The 23,082-nt window shown below is 41.4% G+C and overlaps 2 protein-coding genes and 1 long non-coding RNA gene across 4 annotated transcripts; all 3 read right to left on the bottom strand.

The window, feature by feature from the left end:
• Nucleotides 1-388: 388 nt before the first annotated feature.
• LOC131455559 (uncharacterized) lies at nucleotides 389-6,503 on the bottom strand. Of its 2 annotated transcripts, none has more exons than XR_009239812.1 (3): nucleotides 6,469-6,503; nucleotides 5,159-5,314; nucleotides 389-481 (listed from the first exon to the last, which is right to left on the bottom strand). It is a non-coding gene; the product is annotated as an uncharacterized LOC131455559 (long non-coding RNA). The 2 variants fall into 2 exon arrangements; XR_009239813.1 differs by lacking the exon at nucleotides 6,469-6,503 and adding an exon at nucleotides 6,402-6,442.
• Nucleotides 6,504-10,500: 3,997 nt separating this feature from the next.
• On the bottom strand, nucleotides 10,501-18,266 carry rpgrb (retinitis pigmentosa GTPase regulator b). The gene is made up of 14 exons (XM_058621998.1): nucleotides 18,170-18,266; nucleotides 17,592-17,717; nucleotides 17,419-17,511; nucleotides 16,639-16,701; nucleotides 16,403-16,561; nucleotides 16,172-16,321; nucleotides 15,339-15,497; nucleotides 15,095-15,250; nucleotides 14,887-15,011; nucleotides 14,593-14,784; nucleotides 13,765-13,954; nucleotides 13,574-13,668; nucleotides 13,433-13,492; nucleotides 10,501-12,778 (listed from the first exon to the last, which is right to left on the bottom strand). The coding sequence occupies exons 1-14, from the start codon at nucleotides 18,198-18,200 to the stop codon at nucleotides 10,787-10,789; spliced, it is 3,591 nt and encodes a 1,196-aa protein (XP_058477981.1). The 5' UTR covers nucleotides 18,201-18,266; the 3' UTR covers nucleotides 10,501-10,786.
• Nucleotides 18,267-19,752: 1,486 nt separating this feature from the next.
• On the bottom strand, nucleotides 19,753-21,928 carry LOC131449054 (tubulin alpha-1A chain-like). Its single transcript, XM_058622011.1, has 4 exons — nucleotides 21,760-21,928; nucleotides 21,177-21,399; nucleotides 20,946-21,094; nucleotides 19,753-20,870 (listed from the first exon to the last, which is right to left on the bottom strand). Exons 1-4 carry the CDS (start codon nucleotides 21,760-21,762, stop codon nucleotides 19,890-19,892), a joined length of 1,356 nt encoding a protein of 451 aa, XP_058477994.1. The 5' UTR covers nucleotides 21,763-21,928; the 3' UTR covers nucleotides 19,753-19,889.
• Nucleotides 21,929-23,082: the final 1,154 nt, after the last annotated feature.

Here is a 23,082-nt window from a genome sequence, read left to right as displayed (position 1 = left end):
ACTCGCTCTGTTTTGGTCTCCACCATCTTCTGCATGTGTGTTTTATCTGAGTTTCGTTTCGTTTTTTTTAATGAACGACAAAAACATTACAGTAAAAAGCGTTCCTTTTCCTCTGGATGACTTACGGTATCTGTCAGCAACATCTATACGGAATATTTCCTCTATAATAAGTAGTCGCTTTGTAATTTAACTCCCAACGCACAACAGCTAAAACCACAAATGAACATGTCCATAACAGACTGTGGGGACAAATTGTGAAACCTGTCTTTGTGAGGACATTTTTGGCCACTGTTTGTGGGTAAAGAGACAGACACAGACACACATCCATAGTTAAGATTGTGGCTGCAAAGAAATGAACAAATGAGCGCTGATTAGTGTAAAAAATTACCTTAAACTTCAGTGGATCAGATGACGTCACCGTCCTGAAGACAGCTCGTGTTCCTGCACTTGAGGAATGTGTCCACGCTTTCCTCGATCACACCTGAGGATTCAGGACAAATGAACGGATGTTAGAATGAATATGATCGACGTGAACCTCAATCAGGACAATGCCAGTTTTAACCTCGTTAGTAATCTGGTGTGACATGAATGGAAAGCAGCGGATGCCTGAGAGAAATCTCTGCTGCACTCTGAAATCTGAGTATGATCTATCATCACTACACTTTCTGACACTGATATTACACAAAGGTTGCCCCTGTGATGCACGATGTGAGACAGAAATGATTAAAATTACACAAAGGAGCTGCGATACCGTTTAGGTGTAACAATTCAAAATCTTAATGAATGGTTTGGCCAAAAATGTTTCCTCAGTTTGGGAGGCAAAACAAGCTGGAAACCAGAGTGCAAATATCATCATGTAGTGTGTGTGTGTGTGAGGTGGTTATTTTTATTCAGGAAAGCAGGGAAATAGCAAGCAAAGTTCAATATAAGTTGAGTTGAGTAAAGTGGGAAGTTTCTCCCTCTGTGTAACTTCTTCAATATAGTATTTCATTTTCAAACAGTGACAATAATTATGATTATCAATAATGTTTTTATTAGAGTTAATAATTATGGATGTGACTGAATGAATGCATCTGATCCTTCTTGGGTCATGTTTACTTAAAAATCTCCACTGAAAAATAACTTTATTGCTTCAGTTTTTTTGTATTTTGAATAATTTGCTGCTGCTTTGGACGTCAAAAAAACTGTAAATGCTCGTCCTTCCTTCAGCTTCTGGACCATGTCTTCTTTTATAAAAGAGGACATGAAAATAAATCAGCTTTTAATGGTAAAACAATTCCGTTTTGATTCATTTTCTGAAAGTCTGACCACTAACGGTCTACATATCACCCAAACGTCAAACCTAAACTAAATCTAACATTATTCTACTAACTTTAGACTACCGTCTTCACTCAAAATGATTTATAGTACACGACAGGGACATCACCATAGGACCTTATTATGTGGCTGTGTGTCTCACACACACACACACACACAAGGCCAACACACTTGTTAAGTAACCTGCCACTAATTAGAGACATCAGTTAATTAAGGTCAACTAACTGCACTGGGCTAGATAATGAGCAGCTGTATGGGAGTATTTGTGTTTCGTGAGCACATGACTGACAAGTGTTTGGGGGTTAGGTTGAACACATGCTGCCTGTGGGGCGCGCACACACACACACACACACACACACACACACGAACACAGACACATACAAACCACACTCTCCAAAAACACTCTCCACATGTCGAAGGAAATTGAAGGAAACTGTGAGACAGGAGTGAGAACAGAAGCAAAAAAAAGGTTGAAGTGAAAGCGTTACAGAGAGAGAACAAGTGCAGTGACGGGTCAGCATGCATGGCAGATGGTTGCCAGCGGCGACCTGGTATCGCAAAGGCATCCCACATCTGTCACGTGTGTGTGATCGTATGTGATTTATATACGTATATCTGTCTCTAAAGCTCTTTACATGACGTCAACACTCGACAGAAGTGGCATTAAACGTCAGTCCACTGTCATCATCATCATCATCGTCAGGTCACTGGTTCAGCGCAGCCTACAGGTGATAAAAAGTCTGAAGCAGGACGTACAGATTAGGACCTAATCCAAACAATTTAATAGTGAAATATCGCAATATTTTACATGACAATATTATATTTTATCTGTTTTGTTTTTCGCATATTATTTTCAACTGATGTCCTTTTGTGGATTAGCATAAAAGATATTCTGAGATTCTTCAGAGAATTCTGTGAAAAAAGTATTTTCATGAGAAAATCAATTTTCATTCTGAGGGGAAAAAAAGCAACATTTTTACTTTAATCTCAGGATTTTGATGTTTCTTTCTCAGAATCCTGACTTTAATCTCAGAACTCAAGAATTTTTTGTCAAAGTCAGATTTTTTTGGACATAATTCTGTGATTAAGGATAATTTGATTCAATTATTCTGAGAAAATGTTGTTTCCAAACAATTTTCACACATGGCCCCAATCCTATATAAGTAAATAACTAATCCTAAGTATATGCACTTTCCCATTTGCAATGTTTTCATGACTTCTGCTTCTGTTACTGCCCTGAGTCTCTTCCTCATCAACTCCTGCTAAAAACCTGCTAAAACTTAAATATTAAATACAAACACATTTTCTAAGATGTGGTTCACAGATTATGTGGACCCCATACTTTGTGGTTAGTTAAAATGAGAAAACAAATAAAAATCCAGCTACTGCATAAAAACAAAAAGAGACGTTTGACTGTCCCTCTGCTCTGTGCGTGCACAGGGAGACTTTCTCTCCACATCTGTTTCTGATCGTGAAAAATAAAGCAAAAATGCATCCAACACAACATCTGAGTCTCATTATCACGACAGAGACAACGCGAGGCCTTAACTTAAAGGCAAACGTCTGGATTGGAGTGAGTGGAGCGGAGCAGAAAATGCAGGTGCTTGAGTTTACACGCGATATTAGAATTTCATTAAACGTGCGGAGCATCAGCGTAAACACACGGTGTAGCTCTGAGGTCTTAACAGCGCTGCTGCGAAGAGTAACTTATGATTAAATGTAAACAAGAGGAGGAATTTCTCTCTGAAAAACAAGTCCTTGGGAGGTACTAGGAGGAAAATCAGAAAATACTGTTCTACTACATACACCAGGGTATGTGATTGCTTCGGAAATGAAACAAATAACAACAAAAGTTTGTGTATGTGAAGTATATTTGAGGAAGAGGAGGGTGATGAGAGAGCAAATTGGACACACGCCGGTCTAACACAAATTTAAAAACATACAACCATACAACCAGCAGCAGTTTTGTCATTTTATCTTGCTACTGATAATTAAAGCTGTAATCTTGTAGTAAGAGAAAGTTAGATTACATTTTTACATTTTTGATTATTTTCTCATGCAAAACTTTGACTTTTTAGGCAAAATAAGAACAGTTTGAAATTAGGATTATTCTACTTTCTTGAAAAGCAGTCTAGACAGTTTAATGTCTTGTCAAAACCACTTTTTTTTAGCTTTCTACTGGTAATTAAAGCTTAAAGTAAGCCTTAATACCTATTAAGTCAAAATTAGACAGTTTTTCTTTAAATTAGATTAATTTCTCATGCAAAACGGTTACTTTTTAGGCAAAATAAGAACATCATCCATCATCCATCCACCCTTCTTATACCGCTTTATCCTGCACAGGAAGGTCGCGGGGGTTGCTGTGCCAATCTCAGCTGACAGAGGGCGATAGACACCCTGGATAGTTCGCCAGTCAAAACAAGAACAATATCTTAGAAATTAGGCTTATTTAAAATGTATTTAGACTGTCTCATAACATGAAGATGGCATGTTTTGACAGCTGTATGTCCTGTCAAAACATCCATGGGCAGAAAAACCCTGAAACCGACTGTCCCATGAACAAGACAATCAACTGGTACATTTCTGTGCATATTCTATGCATCATAAACCAAAAAAACTGCTAAATATACGTCGAGATGAGACTGTTGTGTGTCAAGTAATTTCCTTAAACGTGTTTTGTTGACTAATTATACAAAATAACAATGTCAAAATGTGCAAAGATGCTGCTCATGATATTCTTTAAAGGAAAATTACACTAAATCTTAAAACAACAAATGCCACAACCTGCACAACAACAAAACCTGCAAGTTGTCTTATTAATAATAAAAAAAAAGTGCCTGAAGACGTGGACTCCTCTCTGTCTTACACTCAAACACACTTGTGGTGTTTATATTAAGAGAAAGCCCTCCTCCCGTCTTTCCCAGAATCCCCTGTTGTTGTTCCCAGCGTGTTTGCAGGTTGCAGGGAGGAGGGGGAGGAGCTAACATGTCAGAGGTCACCTCTCTCTCTCTCATCTTTTCATTCTCAGGGTCTTGTCACTCTTCTCTATCAAAGCACAGATCAAGTTTAAGATGGAGGGATGTGGTTGTACGCTCTCCGGTGCGTACGTGCGCTTTGACACGCTTTCCACTCGCCTCTGTGCGATAACAAACGTCTCATCCTGGGATCAAAATGCTTCACGAGACGTCCAATTAATGTCCAGACTTCCTCCCTCTCTCTTAATTAGATCTCACTGTCAAATGTTATTGATGTTTTCAGTTCCACATTGATAGGGAAAGTTTACATTCAGCAACGCTTCCTCTTTCCGATGCAGAAAGGTCACAGAAGTGCAGCGCTTGCACAATTGTTTTTCCTGACTAGATCATCAGTATTTCAGAGATATTAAAATTTGATTAAGTAGGTAAAATGGATGATTTATCAAAAGTGAAATATACAAAACGCCTCAGAAAAATCCTTATTTATCCATTTCATTCAATCTGTGTCAGCAGCAAAATAAAACTGATTATCTCGCACCATTTATTGGACTTTTACACACAAACACATCTGCACTGAGCTTGAATTTAAAGCACAGAGGTAACTACAAATGTGACGCATGTGAAATACCACTTCCTGTTCGCTGGAGGTGCATGAAAACTGACTGACAACATATTACATTAACACACACCTCAATTCAATGGAGTCTACATGGGTACATCACCATGGAAATTTACATTTTGACGATATCTTACATTTCTTGGCTCTTACAGAAAGTGATCCACCTGGAGATGAGCTTGTACTTTGCCGCCATCTAGTGTCTTTAAGGAGAAATCGCAAGTTCCCTGATTTAAACCTCTGTACTCACCTTTGCAGAGCATGGGTTGGAGATGTCAGTGCAGGATCTGGAGGATCTTTTCATTCAAGAGGAATCAGGAGAAATGTCATCTTCCTGTGTGAGGTTCCTCTGGTGGCTGTGACTAAAGAGTCGGATGAAGATCCAACAGCACCATCCAGATCGGCACTGAAGGTAAAAAAAAAAAGGCCATGTAGGCTGCTCATGGACGATGATATTTATGTTTTAGCAGCAAAATCACAGCTATTACTTAAGACAATAAAAATAAAAATGGCTTCTTCAGGAACTCAGCCATCGTTAATGTGATTTTTTTACACCTGCGCTTTCCCCGACTGTGATAAGAACAAAAAAGGCCCATTCAGAGGAATAATAAGTTCCAGATATTTAACTTGTTCAACATATTGTTAAGGTCCCATAAAACACTGTGGTCATTTAACTTGAAATTAAAAATGTCTGTCTTACAGTATGCTAGTAGTCATAGATATCCTGGACACAACCTAGTCAGTCTTGTCAAGAACTTATGGTACTTTATCTCAAAGTTGATAATTTTTCGATTAAAATGAACACATTTGGGACTTTTAACTTGTAATTTCTCTAAAACTGTACAGTAAAAATGTCTGATTTACAGAATGCTAGTAGACATAAATGTGCTGGAGACAACTGTTTCATTCTTATTCAGAACTTTCAGACATCTCCCTTTATACAGATGCACAAAGTCTAGTTATTAGTTCTCTGAAACATATTTTCATTATTTTTCCAATTGAAAAATGTGCTGTTACACGTGCCCTCAGACACGGTACTTTCAAGTGTTTTATTTTGAAAACCGGATGTTTATGTCTTTAAAAAATCTGCCTGAGTCATTGGATCTTTTTTTTTTTTTTACCGTAAAATCCTTTGTACAAAAAAGCGCGTTAAAATTCAGCGTCAGCTACCTTGACCGAAGTCATAAAACTGCTGGGTCCCACTTTATAAAGATGACAAACTACTGCAAACAAGTTCACTATATACAGTAAATTATGTTAAGAGCATAATTAATTAGTACATAATTATTTTACTGCTTTTAAGGCCATTACTGGAACAACAAAAAAACTAGCTAACTTCTGATGCTAAGTTCTAGAAGGTCCTCCTGGACCCAACGTTTTTTTTGTTTTGTTTTTAAATGGCCAAACATACTAACTGAGGATAAGTTTAATGAAAACATATATATATATATATATATATATATATATATATATATTCAATTAACACGTCCTACTGATGTGTGATGTAAAAGCTCAGGACGTTGCACGAATCCAGTTTGTAGACAGAACTAATGAACTTACCGTAATGAAACTTCTCCACTTCTTCTTCGTCTTCTTTTTGTTCTTCAAGGTAAATTACATCCTTGCGTCGTAATGTCGCCACCTACTGTTGTTTCTTTAGATTTTTTAATTGGGTTATCATTAATTGAGGTTCATTTATCCAGATTGGACAGAACACATTTACATTTAAAGCCAAACTTGTGATGGTAGGTAAAATGGCTCCCTTAAAGGTGAATTCAGCTATTTTTTTATATCTTATATGGAAACAAACTTTAAAAAATACATAATAAAAAAAGAGAATTCTGAGAAAAGGAGTCATAATTCTGACTTTCTTTCTTTCTTTCTTAGGTTTTTCTTATGAATTGTTGTGTATCTTTAGGACCTGTTTTGTTCTCACTTACACAGAAGAGAGGACGGCAAACGACTACTAGTGAGAAGAAAAAGTTCATTATTATTTCGAAATCCGTTTATTTTAATTTATGTTATACCAAGTGAAGTTGAATTTACTTTCTTTACTTATATTCTGTTGAAAAGCCCAGGAAATAACATACAATAAAATAAAATAAAAACTAACAGTGGTTAACTCCATGGTCATGTACAATGAAAGTAAAAAAAGTGCCGAGTCATGACGCGTAGCCTCACAAAAACAATGACAACCGCTCAGTTTTCTATCAAAAGTCTTTACTTTATATCACAAAATAAATTCAAAAGTGTTAAAAAACAGGAGACAGGAGAGTCGGAGTAAAACGAGATTATCATGTCGGAATAAAAACAAACGATGCAAACATCGTCACATCAAAAGTGCAAATGTGCTCGAGGACCGTTTCACAATAAATAAGAATATTTACATCTTTTCTCACAGTTTAAAACACACACACACACACACACACACACACACACGCTGTAAGGTTCAGCAGCTGGACCTCAACAATAGTTGAGTACGAGTAAAAACAGGTCATACTGGTGGATGAGAGGCTCAGCTGTAGGTCACTTGTGAACAGATAGTGGTTACAGTTTAGTGGTTGTTGGGTTTCAAAGCTGCACTCTTTGTTTATACGTCAGCTTTAGATTCAGAGCAGTTATTTGCCATCGACAGAAATGCATGTGCAATTGAACAAATGATGGTTTCCACACCTGATGTGATATTACCTTCGTTTGAACTGATTTTGTTTACGTTTACGCACAAAAATTCATCAAATAATGAAAAATAACGAGTCGATAGTTAAAGCCCTCCCAGACTTTGCCAATGAGAGTATGCATCTTAGTTATAGTCGGTTTTAACTGCCGTTAAATCCAAGCTGAAGCTGTCACAGACTAAATCTCGCCACGTTTGGAGTGAGATGTGAATCTGCCTCAGCGTCTGACTGCTCGTCCCAGCAGAATTTTAAACACCCCGCAGAGGAGCCGGGGCGACGCTGATTGTGTTAAATGGAAGCACAGCAGAACTCAGTAGCTGCTAATGAAGGTTTCACACTTTGGTCTGACATTTTGCAAAAGCAACTGACGTCACCTGAGAGTTTAGACGCGACTGCATCTGGAGTCACAGCACCGTGCAGGCACCGGAGCGGGGCCCTCTGGCTCCAGAGGGCAGAGACTTGGGCTGTGCTTCACCTCGGCTTGTCCCCGCGTTGCTGCTCCCGGGAGTAGCACCTGTATTCCCACTGACGGTGCCCTCGGCCGGGGCTTGGTCCCTGCCATTGGCCTGCTTCGACCTGGAGGAGGACAATCGTCTGAAGATGGAGAGCTGAGAGGAGGAGGACAGACTGGGGTTAGAGGACTGTCCAGGATGCTGTGGATTAACAAGTAAATTATGCAGAAGATATGAAACTTTAAGCTCGCAACGTAGATTTGCTGTGGAAAAGATGATATGAACAGACCCTGAAGACCCCGAAGATCCTCCTCCATGGCATCATTTTTAACATGCAATTACCAGGGTTCCCACACCTTGGTTGATATCAAATTCAAGGACCAGTAGGTGGCGTTGTAACAGATGAGGGAGACATTTACCTAAATATCAACTTAAACTCAAGCACTTTCAATGACCCCATGTCTATTTAGGGCAAATTTACAACCTTTTAAGGACTTCAAGGATCCGTGGGAAGCCTGAATTATGAGCACCTTAAACGTTGACCTCCTTTAATCTTTCCTTCTCCTTCTCTACCTTCACTTTTTCTGAGTGTCGCTCAGCGTTTCTACCTTTTTGTTGGAGCCTGATTGGCTCTTCGAGTTACTGTCTGTCGTCCCATTGGCTGGTTTGGCGTCGTCACTCGTCGCCCTCTCTTCTCCAGCCGCCTCAGGCTTCTCCGTGACGTCGGCTGCTGTTGAAATCAGACATTTAGCTTTTGTCTTTGTATAGTTTTTAGATTTTTTACTTTTACCAAATCGAAGGTGAAAACTGGAATCAATGTTTCCTGCAATAGTTAAACCCGCTCACCCAAACCCTATAGTGTTTAATTAACTAGTTATAGTTACACTAGAGGACAAAAGATACCATTAAAAAAAGGAGAATCTAACCTTTTTGCTCTCCATCAGGCACTGATTCATCTTTGAGTTCTTCCAGCTTCTAGAACAATCCAGAGTTACTCGTTAGATTCAGTGTTAAAAATAAAGCATCAGTATCTTGTGCTGGATTCAGGTCTGTAAACCTCCGCTGGTTTCGCTGTCAAATCCTCCAAACTTTGCGAGGGCGGTTCTTCCGTCTCTGCTGACGTCTCCTCCTCACCCTCTTCCTCCACCTCCACCTCGTCTTCATCATCGACATCGTCTTCTTCTTCATCCTCCTCTTCCTCCACAGGTTTACTCCACGTTTGACCAGCTCCCTTCGTCAAATCCTAAGAAACAGAGGAGCGTGGTACAATTTTTTAGATTGAAAGAAAGTATAATTTGGTGAACTTCAGATGTGCTTTTACTAGTTTTAAGATACATACAGTTTACATACTGTTTGCTATTTATTACTTTAGGACTCTAGGGAGGAAAGGAAGCACACAGGAGGAAAGGAGACACAAGGTAGGAGAGGAAAAATAAAGAAAATTGAAAATTGCTTGGTGTATTTGAGGAGAAATGTTGATGACAAGCAGCACTGTTCTACTCAGGATTACAGCAGGGTTAGGGATTACACATGGGATTATAAACAGACACAATCACATGACTGGGAAAAGTCACAACAAAAAACCCACCTGATTCAAACTAAACAGGTAAATGTGAGCAGGCTGCAAACATCAAATTAGACTCTTGTAGTAAATAGATAAATAGAAAAGTGAGTGTTTTTTCTAATAAATGTGTCTTTTTACTTGAATGTTATAAGTGGTAGAGAATGAATGAATGTTATCATTCCCTGGTTTTCTGCTTTCCTGTTTCAGATCAACTAAGCAATCTTGGACTAATTATCATCAAATTATCAAAAATACATGGTAAGAGATGAGTTTAAAAGACAACAATACTATTTAAAAACTCAAAACCTGGTCAGTACTCACAATTCCAATATAGTTTTGGGTTTTTGTTTTGTAAATTGACAAAACTTAATTTTCTTGGTAATTGAGAGTCAAAATGACAAGTGACATAGCACAGAAGTGGGAGCAGGTGCGTTGTTATAAATAAAGATAATGATTTGTTCTGAAGCAGCTGTTGAAGCAAAGGAAGAGCAAAGAAAACAAAAGACAGATTAAAACGAGATATTTATTACAAAAAAGACACAAAACAGGCAAAGAAGGTGAGTAGAAAGAGACAGAAAATGTAAAAAGAAACACAAAAAAATGCGTCCAAACAAGTAAACGAAAGCCTTTATAAACACATTTAAAAACAAAGACACAGAAAGCAGCCGAGAAAAGAACGTTAAGCACATGTGAAGTGAAGAAGCTGCACAGATGTGACTGATGAAGATGATGATGATGATTACGGCTCAGTAGGTTTCTGAATATTATACAACAGTAAACTTAAGATTTTTATATTTCCTTCTACTGACGCTAAAACTAAAAAGCTAAATAAATATGTTCAGGGAATAATCATTGAGATTTTTCTACTGTATTTCAGGACGAATCAGCTGCAGCAGTCAGACACACACATTTATTTATCTATGTTAGAATATGAAACTTTTAAGGACTTAAAATGAGACATGGAAGCAATTTAAATAAAGAAAACTCAAGAGGACAAAGGCCTCAAAGTATTCTTTATATATTATCCTTAAATAAAGTGAACTTCTCTCTTCTCTCCTTTTCATTTGATAGCGAATTGAACGACCTTGTTTTTAAGAACCATGAAGACAAATTGCATTCTGGGAACTTAATGGTGACTGAAATGAAGATAATAACTTGACAAGATAATCAATGAATCTTCACTTTTATTATTTCAGGTTGAGGTACTGAGGTAAGACATCGCCCCAAAACTCCTCTGACTCTCCTGCAGAATGACCTTTCACCCCTGACCTTGCTTTTGCACTTTTGACTTTTGTCACCTCCTCCTCCTCTTCTTCTTCTTCTTCTTCTTCCTCCTCCTCCTCTTCTTCTTCTTCCTCCTCCTCTTCTTCTTCTTCCTCCTCTTCATCATCTTCCTCATCATCATCATCTTCTTCTTTCTCTTCCTCGCTGCCTTGTTCCTCCTCCGCCTCTTGTTCTTCTTCACTCTCTTCTTCCTCCTCCGCCTCTTGTTCTTCTTCACTCTCTTCTTCCTCCTCCTCCTCGTCTTCTTCCTCTTCATTTTCACTCTCACTCTCATCTTCATCTTCCCCCTCACTTTCACTCACGTCCTCATCCTCGCTTTCCTCCTCATCTTCGCTCTCCTCCTCCTCCTCCTCCTCAGCACTATTCTCCGTGTCACTCTCACTCTCCTCTTTGTCCTCTGACGATTTTCCAGACTCACTTCCATCCTCCTCTTCCTCGCCCTCACTTTCCAAGTCATCCTCACCTTCCTCCTCCTCCTCGTTTTCTGACTCTCCTTCCTTGCTATCTGTCTCATGACTTGACCTGTCGTCTTCCTCCTCCTCCTCCTCTTCCTCTTCTTCATCACCCCCTTTGCTCTCTTTCTCTTCTGTTTCGTCATCACTTTCACTTCCTGTTGCCTTACTTCCTTCCTCCTCTTCCTCCTCTTCTACATCACCCCCTTTGCTCTCGTTCTCTTCGGTCTCATATTCACTTTCACTTCCTGTGGCCTTACTTCCGTCCTCCTCTTCCTCCTCCTCTACATCACCCCCTTTGCTCTCTTTCTCTTCTGTCTCGTCTTCACTTTCACTTCCGGTCGCCTTACTTCCTTCCTCTTCTTCCTCAGCAGCGCTCTCGTCATCTTCCTCCTCCTCACCCCTGCTTCCCTCGTTGTCTCCACTAGTTTCAGACTTGTGAAAAGTTTCACTGTCACCTTCAACACTCTGGCTCTCCTCCTCCTCCTCCTCCTCGCTTACACCTGCACTCGTCCTCTGCTCTTCCTCGTCTTCATCCTCCCGTTTGAGAGTTGCAGAGTCCGTCTGCTCCTCGCTCTCGTCCTGACTTGTCCTCGCCTCAGGACTCTCGCGGGCAGGCGTGATGTTGATGCTGACCGCCGACTTGTTGCTTACATCGCTCTTTGTTTTCCTCTCGGCGTCGCCCCGAGAGGACGACAACGTCGAGTCCAAGCGACTTCTGGACGCCACCTCATGCACCAACACCGACCCGGCTGCGAGCGACGCCGCTCCGGCGAGCAGACTCAGATCAAATGGCTCTTTCTGGAGTTCCTCTACAAGCTCCTTTTTTGACTCGGCCTGCTTTTTATTTTTCTCATTTTTAGACTTTTTTAACAGATTACTGTCTGTCTTGGATTTAGAAGCGCTCTTCGCCTTTGAAACCTGTCGAGATCTCCCTGTGCTTTCTTCATCCAAGGCGTCACTGAGATGAAAGCCAGGTGAGCGAGCGTGTTTACCTGGTGAGCGAACGCCTGAATACTGACTCTGCATGACAACAGGTTTGCTTTTGAAAGGCTGCGCCTGTACTTTGGTCGCGGTCACCCCTGCAGACACACCTGACGATGTCTTTTTAGTGACATGGCTTTGTTTCGAGTTTGAGCTTTTACCCTGAACTGGACTGGAACGCTGCTTCCTGATTTCCCCTTCCCTCTGCGGTTTGATCTGAGTGGCTCTCCTTTCATGCTTCCCTACGATCAGATTCTCTTTGTTCTGCTTTGTTGTCTTTTGTCTCCGTGACGCACCGCGGCTCCCCGGGAGCTCGGCGGGAAACGCGCGGCGAGGAGGCGCGGCCTCGCTCCTACGAGACGGCGACGCCGAAGAGAAGCTGCTCTCCTTTGAGCGGCTTCTCTCCTTCATTTGCTTCTCCCTGTGTCCTACGGTGGTTTTATTGTGCTTACCCTTCCTCTACGCCCCCGGCACAAGACAGCAAAAAAAGGTGGATGAAAGAAGAGGCATGCATTAGAGAGGCGGAAAAGACATGCAGACAACTTAGGACATTTATGGGACAGTATAGAAGGAAAAAAGGCAGAATCAAAGGAGTCTTAGATGAGCAAAACATATAATTGCTGTTTTTACTGCAAAGATTTGACTACATTAAGGTGAAATCATGTTAAGCTACTAAATCAGGGGTCTCAAACTCACGGCTCGCCAGGCCCCCTCAACATTTAATCACATATAAGCTTGTCTAGTGTTTTAATTACAATTGTCTCCATGCATATGTTGATTTAATGTTTTATTTCTGTCTGTTTTTGGTCATTTACAGATTCTCTTTGTAACATAAATGTGTTTTTTGTGTGCGATGTCATCCTAAATATTTGTATGACGGATTATCAAGATGTCATTTTACTTTATCTAATAATTAAACCATTCATTTTGGACTTTTTTCACTTTTTCACTTGACCCCGGCCCCTCCTGACCAGCCTAGAAGTTCACTGGCCCCCAGGTCGTTTTAAGTTTGAGGCCCCTGTACTAAATAATATATATTTTCAAAAAAGAAATCATTATAAATTAAACATAATGCTCCTAGTATAAGTAGAAAGTAGAAAAGATCCGTTTTACCTTCTGAACTGGAGACAGAGTGAGTGTTTTATCGCCGGGGTCCATCTTCATCACATGTGTCTGTTTTAAGAGGAAAAACACAGTGAGATTCATTCCGTCTCGACATCCCGTCAACCGTCTGATTCAGAACAGCATCCTCACCATGTTGAGGAAATCTGTGGTCTCTCCGAGGCCTTTAACGCTGTCGGCGTCGGTCAGACTCTCCACGGCGCTGTCCGTGTCGCCGCCTGCCTGCGCTGACGAGACGGATAAAAGAAGCACACGCCATGTTAGTCCCATCACATCAGCACCTCATCATTCCTGGTTTGGTAGAGGTAGGTAGAGGCAGGTACCCCGGTGGCGTGACCCCGTGCTGAGGTGCCGGCGTGTGCCGTTGAGCATCTTTCTGTGAGTGGGCTCAGGTGGAGGCAGCCTGGGAGGAGGGGCGGTGTGGCCGGAGAGGGGCAGCGGCGGGTGGAGGTAGCTGGGTGTCATGGCCGGCAGCGTGTTGATCTTGGCACCAAACTGATCTGGAGATCTCTCCTGAGGGAAAACAGCACATTAATGACGACATCGTTTTTACTCTTGTCATATTATTTTTTCTGGTTCTGTTGTTAATTATGTAGTCCACATATTAATTAGAGGAGCCAGGAGCACTTACATAGACGTTTTTAATGTTTATTTTGTGTTTTATTATGTTTGTCATGTCTGTGCTGTTTGATTTCTGCAAAATATGAAAATATGTACTTGTGTAATTGACTTGAATTCAGTGTATTTGTCTAATCACAAATTTTTTTTGGTCTTATTTACTTATGAAGGCTGAAGATACCTCATAATTTATAATAATTTGACTTGTTTCAAGGTAGTATTTTTAAGTGCCATTTTCTTGCTGCACTGGCAGATCATTTCCCCTACTAGTGGTTATATTTTCTTGTTTTTTTAATGTTTAATTGATCAGGTTTTTCAATGGATAATAGGGCTGCAACAATTCACTGATTATTAATTGATTAATAAAAGAATTGCTACTAAATTCTCTGATTTTTAAATTTCCTAATTATGAATATTTCAGCGTATATCGTATATCTTTGCTCCTTGTATCAGAAAAATCATTAAACCAGACATTTAAGAGAATATACAGTAGCTGCAGCCTCAGTGGATAAATCCAGTCACGGTGCTCTCACCCTCTCCCTCCTGCGAACCCGTGCAGAGAGGCTCCTCTGCAGGGTGGACGAGTCGGCCGTGTCTCCCAGCAGCTCCACGTACGGCTTGTCCAGGTAGTCTTCCGTCGCGTCGTCCTCCTCCAGGGTCACGGCGCCGCAGCTCTGGTCCCTGGGCCGAGCCAACACCACCATGTGGCAGCCGCCGCACACGGCCTGGACACACACACACACACATACACACACACAAAAACCCTTTAAACCCTTTGTTCCCCCTGACCTCAAGAAGGTGAACTGTTTTAAACGTGAAACACCCACTTCCTGAACGATGTACTTGAGGAAGCGCGGACACAGAGTTGGTTTGAACTGGTTGGCAAAGTTCTCTTCTCCCAGCCCCAGTTTACCGTGTCTCCCATCTCCAAATGTGTACAACAAACCTCCATCTGTAAAGAAACACAACAGCCTCTTATCTTATCTTATCTTATCTTATCTTGAAGTCTGGGGGGGTTTCATGAGCAGCGTTTACCTGTGATGACAGCCGTGTGATTCTCTCCACAGGTCACATGACAGACCCGTCCCTTCCTGAAGTGTTCGGCCAGACGTGGCAGCCGCGACTCGAATATAAACGTCCCGTGGCCGAGCTGCCCGAACTGGCCGAGGCCGAACGTGTACACGCCCTCCTCTGGAAGGAAGGAAGGACGGATGGGAAAAAGCATGAATTTACACACACACAGTTACAACTTAGATTGTCTATTTGTGGTCCTTGTTACCTGTGAGCGCCACTGTGTGTCCACCACCGCAGGCCACCTGTGTCACCGGCTCCTTGATGCTCTTCACCAGCTGAGGGAGCCGGTGTTTGGGAAGCTGGTCGGTGCCCAGACCCAGTTTGCCGCTGTCGCGCTCGCCAAACGTGTACAGAGCTCCGTCGACTGTGACACAGAGGAAACACAAATAAAACTGAAACACTTTCCAAGAAATACACTCATTTTACGTACACACGGCTTATAACTTCCTGATTTACTTGATAACAAACTGGTTTAGTTGCTAAACACTAAAACGCTTTAATTTACTGAGACATATAATATGAATCCTGGAGATCCTGGTTTTTAAACAATTCTCCTTCATGTTCTGGGAGAAAAACTTGTATTGCAGATTACAATTTCTGTGTGTTTTAGAACTTAACAAAATAAATTACAATTGTTTTAAATATATTTGTTGGCTTAGTTGCATTGTTCATTTTCACCAGCGGAGTAAAAAGCCACTTTTTTATGGCTCTAGAGGGTTCTTATGCAACTCTTCTTTACATTCTTATAGATCTTGTAATGCACCTTTTCATTTTTGTGTGTGCATTTTAACATTAAACGAAGAAATTATCTCTAAGATGAATAATAAACTCAAATATTCCACTTTCTCTTTTCAAAATACAAGGACTACAGGTACAATGACTCATGTTTCTGCCAATCTGATGACAAACAAAGAGTAATATCTTTTATTTACTGCATAGCTCATTTCCTGGAGGGGTTTCATGTTTCCCAACAGCATCATTTCTGGTTTTAATTTAAGTAATCCAGGTTAATCTGTTGCTGAAACCGCCGCCACTCACCAGTCACTAAGGCAGAGTGGTAGTATCCGCAGGCCACGCAGCTGACGGGTTGCCCCACGCTGACTTCCTGAGGCACGGACGCGTGGCTCTCCTTCCCCAGACCGATCTGGCCCTCGGTGTTGTCGCCCCACATGAACAGTTTACCCGTCTCTGTGACGGAAAAAAAAATCAATCACCAACAGAGAGATGACAGAAGAACTGGTGAGATGTGAGAACCTCTCATTCACAAACCTGTGAGAGCAGCAGAGGTGTTTGAACCAGCAGCGAGCATTTTGATCGGCCCGTGCGAATCGAGGGCCTGGACTCGCTGAAACGCCGTCCTCTCCTCGCAGTGACCGAGGCCCAGCTGACCCTCACTGTTCCCACCGGACGAGTACACTTTTCCCTGAGCTGCACAGGAAACATAAGAGTAAAAACGGTAGTGATGAGACAGCAAGGTGCTTCTGAAGTAAACGTCTGACACTGACCGGTGCAGATGAGAGTGTGGTTTCTCCCGCAGGCCACGAGCCGAACTTTCTCCGACTTCAGAGCTGAAATGATATGAATGAGATTTTTAAGATTTCACCTTAAAACAAAACAAACAAAAAAAAAAACATTCAGGAGTAGATTTTAACATTTGTATGTGCATAATGTTTAAATATCAATGCAAGAGCAAGAATAATCATAATATTTACTTTACTTATTGCACATAAATCACATGTATCTCCTTCTGTCTCTCAACATCTATAGATTAGAGCAGATTATGGAGCTCACCCATCTGAGATTACAGGACTGGAAGACTTCTATGCCACTTGTATCATAGATTTTATTATCTCAGGATGCATTCAATGCATTCAGTGTTACAAATATATACAAATAAGTAAAGCATCAAAAATCCATGAAATCATCATCTATTCATTATAGATGACTATATTCAGTATATACTGTATTTAGATTATTATTCCTTCAAATAACCCCACGTATATCCAGAGCTAATTTTATTTTATTCATTTGAACTCCTCTGGTTATCAAAGGACGCACATTTCTTGTCAGATTAATAAAGATTATAAAGCACAGCTTTCCATTTGACATCCCCTGGTTTTCAGCAGTGGTTAAAAACAGTTTCCTGTCTCATCCTCTGAGGAACTCCCCTCGCCTCTTCTCTCAAGGGCATCTGTTGGTGGCAACACTTGACTCACGCAACACACAATAGACGTGCATCCATTTCTAGACAACAATACGGAACAGGGAGCTGTTTAAAGCCTGACCTTTGACACATGTAGGCTTGGTCACAGTCTGTTTGGATCCCAGACCGAGTTGGCCCCAGTTGTTGCTGCCAAACATAAAGAGTTTCCCATTTTCTGTGGAAGCGAAAGAGGGCGACAATCAAACTGAAAGCTCAGTGAAACCTGGAGAAGTCCGTGTGTCTCTTGTCTCTTACCTGTTATTAAGGCAGTGTGTTCATCTCCGCAAGCTATTTTACACGGCACGTCGTTTTTAAGCCAGAATTTACTGGGGACGTTCTCGGCGAACTTACTCTTCCCAAAAGTAAAAACTGCTCCCGATTCTGTGAAGAACACGAGAAGGAAAAGTGCACTAATCCACATAATAATTCTTATTACTCCATAAAACATCATAAAATAGCTTCTCAGAGTCCAGGACGAGGTTGTCATTCTTTTAATCTGATCAAAACCCCAAAATAGTTTGGTGTTTAATATTTCCACTTGAAAATGAGCTTATTCAAATCATTTCTAGTAGTAACATTTTCGTAAATCACCTACTAATCTTTTTAGCATGATAATGAGCATGAAAGTTCATTATAAAATAGCAAAAACAACACACGTATCGTTCAAATCATGAGAGCATAGAGAAAGTGAAGGGATTATTTAGTAAACATGCTAAAGCAGAAGCTAACAAACACCAGCTATAATCCCAGAAGCGTCAGCGACAACGGCTGACTGACGGTGTTTTATTTGTTTTAAACGAGTCGTAAATAATGACATTAATGTTGTTAATGACCTGGTATCTCGTCCTCGGTCTCTCCTGCCATCGCCGCGGGACTTTAATCCGCTTTGCTCGCTGTCGTGGGCGTGCTACTGCCCCTCGTCTTGTTTTCGACTCGCACAACCCGGAAGTAAACACAGCGTCTCCTAGGTTACGACGCCGGTTTACGTCGGTATTTTTTTACTGCGGTAAAAATGAGACCCAGCTGCATTCAAGTGAGCCGCTGTTTCGATTAATGCCTGCGCCTGTAGTCGCGTAAATACGGTACTGACAAGGAGCCGAAGGTCCTTAAAGATACATAGACCTTTCTTTTTTGTATATTTGTAAAAATAAATTCAATAATTAATTAATAAAGAGCCATTGATTGCTCTAATGAGAATATCTACCGTTCTTTGATATAAATTAGTATTTTAAAGATGTTGGTTACATAACATTTCCAGTAAAGTATTGTTCATACTGACTATTATCCTGTAAAATAGTAATAGAAAATCAAGAATATTTTGTAAAAACTGTTCAAATGAACTCAGTCTTTTAATTTTGTTATTGAGGAAAAACGTTTATACAATACAAATATATATAGGCTATACTAGTAAGTTATAAATATGAGATACTTTCTCATCATAACTTACCATCTCATAATTGTGACATGAAATTTCCAATGCAGGATTGTTCATAGTGACACACGCAATAATCATGCTGCATTTATATTTAAATATACATATATTTATATATAGCACCATGTCTGACCTCACAGCTATGTTTCAGTGACCAAATAACTTTGCAAAAAGCTCTGTATAAAAATGAAAAAGTTGTGTTTAGGATATCGATGAACACTGGCATACTGTAAAGTAGGCATTTTTGCTGTACAGTTTTCAGATTAAAAGTCCCCTATTCACACTTTTTAATCACTTCACCATTTAAGAAGAAATAGAACTGATACATACTTAAATACTAAGGATTTATTATAGGTTTGTGGAGAAATTTTTTTTTGTGTTTTCTTATTCTGAATCTTTATTTCAAGATAAAGTTTGTTTTTTGCCACACTTATCAGTCTTTATCCTCCAAACGGTTCCATTCACTATGAGCTATTAACCAATGCACCTTTTTATCCTTTTTCATAAACACTCACCTCTCTTTCATCATCACAGTGACCCGACTGCTGCTCCAGGCTGTTCAGCTCGGTTTTCAAAGAGACAACTGTCACTCAGCCCTCACCAAACCAGAGATCAAATTTACGTGTATGTGTATGAATAAATCTAAAAAAAAAACAACACCACATAATAGTCTGACATGTTTTAGCAGCAGGAACCACAGCTGTCACCGATCACATGGACAATGGCTCTGTTCTGTTCATGTAACTGAGGACAGCGCGACACCGAGTCGGCACACGCCCTGAAACCGAAGAAGCTAAATGGACTCAGACATCATTTATTTAAGTATGAACACCTGTGCTTTACTTCATGTGGCCTGTCGTGAAAGTGGCCCATGAATGACCCTGAGCTGCTTTATACCATATGTCAGATATAGAGCTGAAGACTCCCCATGTATGACAAGTAAAAATGTGTCCTCTTTGAAGTCGAGTAAAAACAGGACAAAAATATATCTACTGGTCTTTATTAAAGTTAACAAACATTAAACATTGTGTTGCAGAAAGACTTTTTCATGAATGAAAACCAAAACAGAGCAGAATGTATCGCCCCAAACAGCTGAACGTTTATAGACCAATTGTCTAAATTTAATATTCTTCGCCCTCTTCTTCTCCTTCTCCTTCGATGCTGTCGGTTCCCACCTCCTCGTAATCCTTCTCCAGGGCAGCCATGTCCTCTCTGGCCTCAGAGAACTCCCCCTCCTCCATTCCCTCCCCAACGTACCAGTGGACAAAGGCCCTCTTGGCGTACATCAGGTCAAACTTGTGGTCCAGTCGAGCCCAGGCCTCTGCGATGGCGGTGGTGTTGCTCAGCATGCACACGGCCCTCTGCACTTTGGCCAGGTCTCCACCGGGAACCACGGTGGGCGGCTGGTAGTTGATGCCGACCTTGAAACCGGTGGGGCACCAGTCCACGAACTGGATGGTGCGCTTGGTCTTGATGGTGGCGATGGCAGAGTTGACGTCTTTGGGCACCACGTCGCCACGGAACAGCAGGCAGCAGGCCATGTACTTGCCGTGGCGAGGGTCACATTTCACCATCTGGTTGGCGGGCTCGAAGCAGGCGTTGGTGATCTCGGCCACTGATAACTGCTCATGATAGGCCTTCTCTGCCGAGATCACTGGAGCATAGGTGGCCAGAGGGAAATGGATACGAGGGTAGGGCACCAGGTTGGTCTGGAACTCTGTCAGGTCCACGTTCAGGGCGCCGTCGAAGCGCAGGGAGGCGGTGATGGAGGAGACGATCTGTCCGATCAGCCTGTTGAGGTTGGTGTAGGTGGGACGCTCGATGTCCAGGTTCCTGCGGCAGATGTCGTAGATGGCCTCGTTGTCCACCATGAAGGCGCAGTCGGAGTGCTCCAGCGTGGTGTGCGTGGTCAGGATGGAGTTGTAGGGCTCCACCACGGCTGTGGACACCTGAGGCGCTGGGTAGATGGCAAACTCCAGCTTGGACTTCTTGCCATAATCCACAGAGAGGCGCTCCATGAGCAGAGAGGTGAAGCCAGAGCCGGTTCCTCCTCCAAAGGAGTGGAAGATCAGGAAACCCTGAAGACCTGTGCACTGGTCAGCCTGCCGGGAAACAGAATTTCAGAAACCCTTCCAAACTTGAGTACCCTTCAAACTTATGACACGTTAAACAGTCACCAGTTTGCGAATCCTGTCGAGGACCATGTCGATGATCTCCTTGCCGATGGTGTAGTGACCGCGAGCATAGTTGTTTGCTGCATCCTCTTTTCCAGTGATCAACTGCTCGGGATGGAAGAGCTGGCGGTAGGTGCCCGTACGAACCTCATCTGTGATAAAAAAAAAAAAAAAAACGTTAAGCTTACAATTCTGAAATGACTTTCAAACAAGAACATAAAGTTCAGATCTTACCGATGACTGTGGGCTCCAGGTCTACAAACACAGCTCTGGGAACGTGTTTCCCAGCTCCAGTCTCACTGAAGAAGGTGTTGAAGGAGTCGTCTCCGCCGCCGATGGTCTTATCGCTGGGCATCTGGCCGTCCGGCTGGATGCCGTGCTCAAGGCAGTAGAGCTCCCAGCATGCATTGCCAATCTGGGCACCAGCTTGACCAACGTGGACAGAGATACACTCACGCTACAAAGAAAGAGGTTGAGCAAAAAAAACCAAACTTTTTAATTACAATAATATTATAATCAACTGTGTCAGTTATCAGTTTTATGTCAAATTATTTATTTATTATAAATGAATTATATAGAAATGTATTGTTACAAGTATCACAAAGAAGATTATAAAGTAAAAAAAGGAAAAAATATTGCATTTTTGTGACCTCTATACCTTGTAACTTAGTCAAACAAAGCTCAATATCGATGAAGGAACATTTAAAAAAAGACAAAAAACAACCCAAATGAGCAGCTCAGAAAAGTCACAAAAGTCGACATATCACACAACGTACGCTATTATGTAAAGTAAATATCCAGTTTATCGTGTCCTCACCATGTTTTCGTCTCTAGAAGCAGTCTGTCTCCCTTGTTCACTTGAGATGAGTGGCCGGGGATGTTGTCGTGTCAGGTGCGACAAGAAGCTTTATAGAGTGCCGTTGCCGGGCAACGGCCTGGCATGTTGTGGTAACTGGAGGAGCTGTAGTGAAGCAAACACCAACTCCTTTTTCGATGAAAGTTGAGGAGCAAGTGCACAATGAGGAAAAAAAAAGAAAATCCACCGGCATGCTCCCCCTGCAGAGATCTGAGGAAGAGCGGCTGTTGTTGCGTAAATGAATAACTGCTAACGCTGAAGTCAGTGGCTGTGAAATATGAACCTGAACTCCTGCACACTTTACAGTTAAGACAAGTATTGTGCTGTGGAGATGAACAGGCTTACGATAAAAGAGGCCGCTGTGAACGTTAGTTTTTCTTGACCCTCTGTTCCCTCACCTACAAACCAACACACAAATGCGTACACATGAAAATAACTTGCATTTTAAGCCTCACTGAGGAGAGAAAAGGTGCCATCATCGTCCCTGAGTAACCTTTTGTTGTTGCATCACCAGCGTGGTAGACGTCACTCTGAGGAACACACGCTTCACAAAAGTCACAGTGAAGATTACTCTCATGCAGCTTCAGCAAGAATGAATGTGATAATAGTGTAAAATCTTTTTCATACAAGGACAGAAAATGTTGATGTTCTCAATGATCTCGTTCTGTCCACAGACCAAACTTATTCTATTTTCAACGATTTCTTTGCTATAAGCTGACCAATTTCTGACTTTCACTCTGGAAATTTAGAAAACATTAGAAAACTCATAGTTTGTGGAAGAACATTATTCCATCAGTGTTTTCACATTAAGTGCAAGAGCTGACAAAAGGCTCCACTGTGTCATTTCTGCCCCTGAAGGTAACCTAAGAGACGTGACGACAGAACTGTTTGCACTGCCAAGAAAGTAGTAGTTTCCTTAGTAACTACTTTCTTTGGCGTTCTTTGCCCTCAGATGTCCATTGTTCTCTGATGTGTGTGTGTGTGTGTTCCATTCAGCAGCAAATGTTCCCATTGCGAGAGTAAACACATGTCCAGAGGGACAAACGCAGGTTGCCGTGCTCCTGCAAGGCCTCTCTCATCATGACACGAGAGAGAGGGATAATTAACCTCGTCGGACATATTTTTGAGTAATTCTTGACAAATGAAATGTGTTAGGTTGATCTGTATCCAGTGTACTCGTAGATAAAGATGTTCTTAGTGTACATTAGGTCAAAACGTGTCGTTCCGGCATGATGTAGATTTAAATTACCTTGAAAGTATAGTCATTTTTGTCAGATGTGTGCA

The sequence above is a fragment of the Solea solea genome, chromosome 2, assembly GCF_958295425.1.
Source record: "Solea solea chromosome 2, fSolSol10.1, whole genome shotgun sequence".
Taxonomy (NCBI): Eukaryota; Metazoa; Chordata; class Actinopteri; order Pleuronectiformes; family Soleidae; genus Solea; species Solea solea.
Note: the sequence above shows the minus strand (reverse complement) of the source record. Positions and strands in the feature narration are given on the sequence as shown.

Excerpts from the sequence above, each read along its gene's own strand:
- rpgrb (XM_058621998.1), bottom strand. The coding sequence starts at position 18,200 with ATGGCAGGAGAGACCGAGGACGAGATACCAG. Across the intron at positions 13,669-13,764 it reads CACGGGGTCACGCCACCGGG|CGCAGGCAGGCGGCGACACG; the intron begins GTACCTGCCTCT and ends CCGTCTCGTCAG. Across the intron at positions 12,779-13,432 it reads CTCTGTCTCCAGTTCAGAAG|AGGAAGGGTAAGCACAATAA; the intron begins GTAAAACGGATC and ends CCGGGGGCGTAG.
- LOC131449054 (XM_058622011.1), bottom strand. Across the intron at positions 21,095-21,176 it reads CCTGGAGCCCACAGTCATCG|ATGAGGTTCGTACGGGCACC; the intron begins GTAAGATCTGAA and ends TTTTTATCACAG. Across the intron at positions 20,871-20,945 it reads TCGACAGGATTCGCAAACTG|GCTGACCAGTGCACAGGTCT; the intron begins GTGACTGTTTAA and ends GTTTCCCGGCAG.